At 51.4% G+C, this 7,960-nt stretch overlaps 1 protein-coding gene across 4 annotated transcripts in view; it reads left to right on the top strand.

Annotated features, from left to right (window-relative positions):
- The first annotated feature begins 4,484 nt into the window (after positions 1-4,484).
- Positions 4,485-7,960, top strand: part of LOC143837005 (V-set and immunoglobulin domain-containing protein 10-like) — a 34,261-nt gene continuing 30,785 nt past the window's right edge. The window contains exons 1-2 of one of the 4 annotated variants that reach the window (XM_077336399.1): positions 4,526-4,627; positions 6,099-6,270. Coding sequence is in view for 2 of the 4 variants with exons in the window: in XM_077336397.1 (XP_077192512.1) it covers positions 7,024-7,093 (70 nt within the window). In the remaining 2 variants the exon portion in view is untranslated. Of the gene's footprint in view, positions 4,628-6,098; positions 6,271-6,863; positions 7,094-7,960 lie in introns of those variants that run through there. The other 3 variants (XM_077336398.1, XM_077336397.1, XM_077336395.1) reach the window with 3 other exon arrangements.

Here is a 7,960-nt window from a genome sequence, read left to right as displayed (position 1 = left end):
CATCCAATATGTACGGTATCCAGCGCGGCCACGGTGCGTCATCTGTGTGGCTGCGGCGAGCATCAGCAGCAAGACAGGGGTGCCAGCCTTTTCGGCGCGACTGGCCCGTTCTGCTCGGCGGGAAGCAGCGGCACTCCGGCCCGCCCCTTGTCTACGCAGAGCTCGCACATGCGCACTTGCGCACTAGTGCCGGCCACAGAGATGCAGAGTGGTCCGGGTATATAACAAACTCTATATTTTGAGTGGAAATGTTGGGGGGTCATCTTATACGCCCAGTCGTCTTATACGCCGGCAAATACAAACTCACCCTATGAGGTGGGTGAGGCTGAGAGACCTCTGATATTACAGAAGAAGAGTTGGTTTTTCTATGCTGCTTTTCTCTACCTGAAGGAGTTGTAAAGCGGCTTACACTCTCCTTCCCTTCCCTCTCCCCACAACAGACACCCTGTGAGGTGGGTGAAGCTGAGAGACCTCTGATATTACAGAAGAAGAGTTGGTTCTTCTATGCTGCTTTTCTCTACCCAAAGGAGTCTCAAAGTGGCTTACATTCGCCTTCCCTTTCCCCACAACAGACACCCTGTGAGGGAGAGGAGGCTGAGAGATCCCCAATATTAATGAAGAAGAGTTGGTTCTTATATGCTGCTTTTCTCTACCTGAAGGAGTTGCAAAGCGGCTTACATTCACCTTCCCTTTCCTCTCCCCACAACAGACACCCTGTGAGGTGGGTGAGGCTGAGAGAGCCCTGATATTCCTGCTCGGTCAGAACAGCTTTATCAGTGCTGTGTCTAGCCCAAGGTCACCCAGCTGGCTGCACGTGGGGGCATGCAGAATTGAAACCTGGCATGCCAGATAAGAAATCCACACCCCTAACCACTACACCAAGCCGGCTCTCTTAGTTGAGCAGTCTTGGCTAGCCTAACCCAGCCAAGTCATGACAGGCTCCCCTGAACCCCCCACCCCTGAATAAATCCTGCTTATGAAAAACAAAAATGCTGGGAAGAAACAACTCTGGTGTTTTAAGGCAAGGAGATTGCTGTTGTCCGGAAACTGTCGAGCTGCCATCAAAGAGTTGGGTTCGAGTCCACTGGCCCCTTAGTCTGGCCAGACGTTCAGTGGACTTGCTTTCAAGAGCTGGAAGTATCTGACGGGGGGAGCTTTGACTCTTGAAAGCTTATATCCTGAACATCTTGCGAGTCGAAGGGGCCAGTAGAGTTGGATCTAGCTCTCCTATGTACAGGAAGGCTTTAAAAAAGTGAACAAAGGTGGCAGGCAATTTCCTCCCTCCGCTGCACAGTCACATGGTAGAGTCCGGAAAGGGTGCCAACCTCTATCTGCTGGGCCGGGCACTCACAAGCACTTATTACTACTACCTGGCAACATGCAGTGAACTTTTTACATTTTGGGCTGTAGAAATTACTCAAGAACAGCGCCTATGCCTCCGCCTACCCCCCCCCCCCGCCCCCAGGACTTGGGAGCCTTCTGCTGAGAAACATGAGAGGCAGATTCTGTGAAAGCTCAAGGGGGTGGCAGGTGACAGTGGATGAGCGATTGGGATGTGAGTGTCCTGCATAGTGCAGGGGGTTGGACTAGATGACCCATGAGGTCCCTTCCAACTCTATGATTCTAGGAGCAATTTTGGGTGCCAAGCAGGCTTTTCTGAGCCTGCTATCATTTACTGCCTGCATCCCCTCCCCATCTTACTTTTGGTGACCCTAGGTAAGTTAAGGAAGAAGGAAGAGGCGCTCGCCCATTCTTAGCCAGGGAGTGACTCCGCATGAGTTTTCGTGATCCTTTCCCCTAGTCGCGGTTTAGTCATGGTATTCTACACGGCGGTGCAAAGTCCGAGGGGCAGAAAAATCATCAGCTACAACTCAACTTTACTACAAGTGAGAGACGGGTCATGCCTCAGTGGTGGGGGCTTCCGCTTGGCCTGCAGAAGGCCCCAGGTTCAAGACACAGCATCTATGCTTTAAATCAGGGGTAGTCAAACTGCGGCCCTCCAGATGTCCATGGACTACAATTCCCAGAAGCCCCTGCCAGCGAATGCTGGCAGGGGCTTCTGGGAATTGTAGTCCATGGACATCTGGAGGGCCGCAGTTTGACTACCCCTGCTCTATACTTTTCACTTTCTCTTGATGTCTTCTCCCTTTGACCTCCTGAGCTGATTCTGAACTTACTTTGTTTTTTCCATTGTGGATCCTGCTGAATTTAGATCGATTTCAACTTGCAGGTCTTCTTCTATCCTCCCCCCCCCCGCATTGAAACAGAAAGTGTTCTGCATGTGATTAGGGAAGCTCAGAAGGGGGGGGGGAGCCAAGTGCAGCAGGGAGCCTCTTTCTTGAACTGGGGGGGGGGGGAGGGATTGGAGACAGCAGAGAAGAGGGAAGAAATTCAAGAGGCAAATCTACCAAGAGAAGTTAGGGCTTCTGGAGCTTCTGCCGAGAGAAGTTAGGGCTTCCCCTTTAAGGGAAGCCTTGAAACCTGGGGACCAGGCCAATCAGGTCTTTTCTACAGCATTGGAGGCTCGGCAGCAAGTTAGTTCGGGGCAAGTAGAGAGAGCTGCACCTTTACTCATGCCGATTTTTCAAATGTCGAGGGTTATATCCACTCCAGGATATCGCGGGGGGGGGGGCAGAGTTACTCCGGATCAATCATGCTTGTTGCAGAGGGAAAATTTAAATGGCTGAAAATCAAAATGGAAATCGCATTCAGTGTAGATGGCAGGGACTGAATTGACCTGGGATTGGAATTAAAGCTCAGTGCAGATTCAGCCCCAGTCACTGGACTCATATTGTGGCTATAGATTCTCCTTTTTCCAAAACATTTTTTTTAATATACCTGGGCACAAGACAATTCTAATGCAGTGGCCTACCTGGTGTGTGTCACACAGCTTGGCTACTTAATATCTGAGCAACAAAGATAATCCAAGAGAAGGGATGCAAATTTTAATTCGTTAGGCGTCAAAGAACTACATTTCCCATCAGCCACTTTGAATCACCAAAGGAAATGCCTGCGGTTGGCGGGCAGCTTGGTAGTGGCTACAGGGCAGCTAGGTGTGGCAAGACCTCTCTGTAGGCAACTTCTTGTGCTGGCAGCGTGTGCACCACCCCACAGGAACGCTTTATGGTGTTTATCTGCAGGGTGCAGCCTCTGGGGAGAGAGGAGAGCCCCATAAACCTTGGCCCTGCTTTAAATATTTACGCCTTCAGTGGTTCACATGGGAACAAGAGCCTTTATGAGAAGCCCTTATCCCACACGAGGACAGCTTGGCCCTTGTTTCCGCCCTTTTGGCCGGGCTCCAGAATCTGATCTGGGTCAGCTATTTTCCTCCTGTTCTTCTTTCCAGAGAGCTGGTTCCAAGCAGCCGGGCCTTTGAACGTTGGCAGCTCCTTCTCTGCCACAAAAGTTATCTTGGGAGGGGGCTACCCCTAGCAAAACCCGCTTGCTTTGCCTGCCTGCTTGGGGGGAAACAAAGTCCTCTTCCTGTGTTGCAGGCGGAGATCTCTCTTCCCGATCCTGCCGCCTTTACCCAATTCCCCCTCTTTCTTGTGAATCCCCCTCCCCCCCCCTTGTAGCACGAGAGAGGAAAAGAGATTTTGGCTTCACCCTCCCCCTCGTGTTCCAAAGTAGGTCAGGGCCGGGGCCTGCCTGCGTTTAAACAATCCCAGCCAAAAAAAAGTCCATTTGCCGTGTGGTATAAATTAGGCACATTTGCAGAGTTCGGCATGACTTGGTATTTTGCACAATTGGGCGGGGAATTATACGTTGAGAAGACCCGGCATCCAAGAGCAGAAAATCTCCTTCGGTGGGATTGGAGATCACCACAGATATGGTCCCGGCAAGCAGCTTGGAAGCTAAACAGGGTCAGCCTTGCGTAGCACTTGGATGGGAGACCCTTAAGCTTGGCTGCCGAACCAGGCAATGCATGTCTCTTACCCTGAGCGGGGTTGCCATAAGCCAGTTGTGGGGACACTTTTCGCGGCCATTCCCCCAACATGCTTTTAAGGATATCTTCGCAAACATGAGGACTAGAAACTTGGTCAATCTTTTTCAAAGGAATGCTCTTTATAGCTATGGCGCGGAGGGGTGAAAAGTGCCACCAAGTCCCAGCCGTTCAAGAGAAGAGATGTTCGGAGGCGTTTTGTCATCGCCTGTCTTTTGGACTCTTTGCGTGGTCTCCCATCCAAGTACGAATCGGGGTCACCACCGCTTAGCTCCGGAGATCTAATAAGATCAAGCTAACATCTAGGTCAGGCTTCATCATCCAGGGTCTCGTGAAACCGTGGAGTTTCTTGAAGGCCCTGGAAGGGTTTCCCAAATGGGTGAGTGATGGGCGCTGAATGAGTTAATAACACATCGATACTCACTGCCAGTCTAAGATACGTGATTGAAACTCTCAGGGATTAAGATATGTGGACATCCTTGTGTACTCTTCCGGGCAACCAGAGAGGTCAAAGGCTGTGATAAGTGTGTGTAATGGAGGCTAGCTAGGAAAAGAATGCGTAAGCAAACTGTACTGAATAAAGCCTGGGGTCCGGAGAAGCCCCAGGAGAGAGAGACAGGCAGAAGATTCCCTTTTCTCCAGATACCTGCGTCGTGTGTGTCCTTTCATCCCTACAGGTGGGAGGTAATTAATTTTTTAAATATATATATATTAATCATCTGTTAAAGCCTGTAAGGCAGGGGTAGTCAACCTGTGGTCCTTCAGATGTCCATGGACTACAATTCCCATGAGCCCCTGCCAGCGTTGCTGGCAGGGGCTCATGGGAATTGTAGTCCATGGACATCTGGAGGACCACAGGTTGATTACCCCTGCTGTAAGGTCATGTTGACTCACCCGCCCTCCCAAACTGGCCAGTGAGGGGGCTGGAGGGGGTGAGGGCCTCAGGTGGGCACGTCCCCAGCTCTGCTTCCCAGCCGTATTCTGCAAGATCTCACCACTTCTGGGATTTGTCAATGCTTGAAGAATCTTTCAAGGGGTTTCTCAAGGGTCGAAAAGTTGGGAGAGGCTGATCTAGGTCAAGGCTGTTCAGAGCTCTGCCATGACTATTTTGTTCTTTTTTAACAAAAATAATCAAAAATGCAGTTTACATATCCCAAGTTTGGAAAGACTGAAGGTGAACCGTCCGACTTAGCTGACATCTGCCTTTTATATGCAAATTTAAAGCCGAGGGCCAAAAGATTGGCTCTTGAAGCCCAGTCGAATGGAGGGCAGGCCAGCCACCTTTGCGTTGAGGGCATGATGGGGGCTGTGACCCCCGCCTCCAGTCAAGGGGGGAGTATCTTTGTCACTGAAGGAGTTTCCGATGGGGAATCTTTCCTGGGAGCTTCAGGCGGATTTGTGGTTCCGGAAAAACCTCTCAGGGTGGTACCTGAATGTACCTGAAGGAAAGCAAGCAGGATGAGTCCCTGGAAGGGGAGGGGGGATCAGGCAGAGACAGTACAGCCGTTCACTGCCTGAGTGCTTCCTTGTCTTTTCATCTTCCTTGGAACGAGTGCCAGGAGAAAAACTGGTTCATCGTCAAGGTGCCAGTCAACTTGCAGCTTCTGCTGGTGACGGAAAGCGCTAGCAAGGCGTGGCCGTGGAGTGTTTTCAAGGCCAGGAGCGAAGGTCATAGAATCATAGAGTTGGGAAGGACCTCCAGGGGTCATCTAGTCCAACCCCCTGCAGAATAATGCAGAAAATTCACAACAACCTGCCCACTCACAGGGAGCCCATTTCCATGCCCAGATGATGCCCCTTCACACACACACACACCCCAGAATCTCTGGCCATTGCCTACTTCTACACAACCCTGGATTTCCCTAGTGATCTCCCAGCCAAGTAGTAACTGGGGTCAACTTTGTTTAGTCACTGAGAAATGACAAGACCATGAAGTTCAGGGCGTGGCGCAGTAACTGTTGTGGAAAAGATATCCCTCCTCTCCCCCCCCCCCCAATCATACCCTGTCTCATCATCAATGACAGATAATTTTGTTGCCCCAATACATCAGGTTGAAGAAGAAGAAAAAGAGTTGGTTCTTATCTGCCGCTTTTCTTTACCCGAAGGAGTCTCAAAGCAGCTTACAGTCGCCTTCCCTTTCCTCTCCCCACAACAGACACCCTGTGAGGGAGGGGAGACTGAGAGAGCCCTGATATTACTGAAGAAGAAGAAGAAGAAGAAGAAGAAGAAGAATTGGTTCTGATATGCCGTTTTCTCTACCTGAAGGAGTCTCAGAGGGGCTTCCATTCATCTTCCCTTTCCTCTCCCCGCCACAGACACCCTGTGAGGTGGGTGAGGCTGAGAGAGCCCAGATATTCCTGCTCGGTCAGAACAGCTTTATCAGTGCTGTGGTGAGCCCAAGGTCACCCAGCTGGCTGCATGTGGGGGAGGAGCAGGGAATCAAACCCGGCTTGCCAGATTAGAAGTCCGCACTCCTAACCACTGCACCAAATTGGTTGAGTAGGTTGCTTGGCTTACTCTTGAGGCTGAGGGGTGGCTGAATTTCAGTGGAGGCCCGTCCAGATCCGGAGCTCACACAGAGACACGGAGGGTAGACTCCACCCTAGGGTTAGCTAAGTTTATGCTCTTACATATGGTTAGAAAAATACACTTTTAAGTGGGTAGAGTGAAATAAGACCATGATTTTAAATGACAGGCAGAAGTGCATTGGCGGTCAGGCATTTAGGAAACATTGTTCCAAGCCAGAGCTGTCGCTTGTCACAGTTTTCCTTCCCCAAACAACTTCATACCTCCGTTGCAATACTTTGGAAAGGCCAGTTTCTGAATTCTTCTCTGACGGTGACGCTCCACCCCTCTTCGGATAGCCGGACAGGTTTCCCTGCTGCATAAGTGGCATATCTGAGAGCTCCTATTGTCACCGTTCCCTGGGGGAGGATCGTATCTCCGCCCCGGGCCTTTGAGGCTCCTTCCGCTACCTGGCTGTACCTGCCTTCCGGCCAGAGGGAAACACCCTTCCCTTCCCCATGGCACGCCACCGGGAGCCCTAGAGCTCACCGCACCCCTAGTTGTGCCAGCCGGGCATGGCTCACCGCTGGCATCGGAGGACCTGTCTCTCTACCACCTTAACTGGCTGGCTGCTGGCACTCCTAGGTGAGTCTGGAACGCTCGCTCCAGGGATTTCTCCCCTTTCCTGATGATCCAGTTCGGCGTTTTGGGTACTTGAGGAGATCTGCTGGTTTGTGTGTGTGTGTGTTGGGGAGGGGGTGGGGGTGGAAGTGGAAGGGAATCTAGAGGCTCTGACCAGGGATAGAAAGACATAACCTCCTTTTTTCCTGGCACTCTGGAAGGAATGTAAATAACAGAAAGGGTGTGGTTGGCCCTTTCGCCCACAAACTCCAAATTCTAAACAGGACTTCCTCCACAGCGCTCGATGTGGAGTCCTTCGTTTCCCCTGCCCTCCATTATATGCTCACAACAATCCTGCGAGGCGGATCAGGCAGAGACAGCCACCAGGCCAAGACTTATTAGACTTCTAGAGGGCCGTGTCGTGGGAAGGGCGACCGTAAACCTTGCAGTCCGGAATCGGAAATGCAGCATCCTTGTTCTCCCAGTTGGATTTGGGGAAACGTGTCATGTTTTGGGAGCCGGGTTGCCAGCCTCCAGCTGGAGCCTGGACATCTCCTGGAATTCCCTGGAGAAAATGTGGGAGATGGACGCTGTAGCACTAGACCCTATTGAAGCCTCTCCCCTCCCCAAATCCCACCTTCCCCAACTTCAGCCCCCAAATCTGTATCTCCACCCCCTTTTTTTGGGGGGGGGCGTACTTCTCTGCCCATGTTGCTGTCAGCTGTCGGAAAGTTAGGTGGCACCTCCTGTAAGCACCCAGAGGCATACCCTCGTGGCCAGGATGGCCCGTCTGTTAATAACCTTCCTTGAGGAAATAACTGAGTGGTGGGGAGGGGGAGATGCTCGTCTTGCTGACTTTCAACTTCCTAATTATGCCTCTGACATTTTTGT

Source organism: Paroedura picta, chromosome 5 (assembly GCF_049243985.1).
Source record: "Paroedura picta isolate Pp20150507F chromosome 5, Ppicta_v3.0, whole genome shotgun sequence".
NCBI classification, from domain to species: domain Eukaryota; kingdom Metazoa; phylum Chordata; class Lepidosauria; order Squamata; family Gekkonidae; genus Paroedura; species Paroedura picta.
This window is presented reverse-complemented; position numbering and strand designations above follow the sequence as displayed.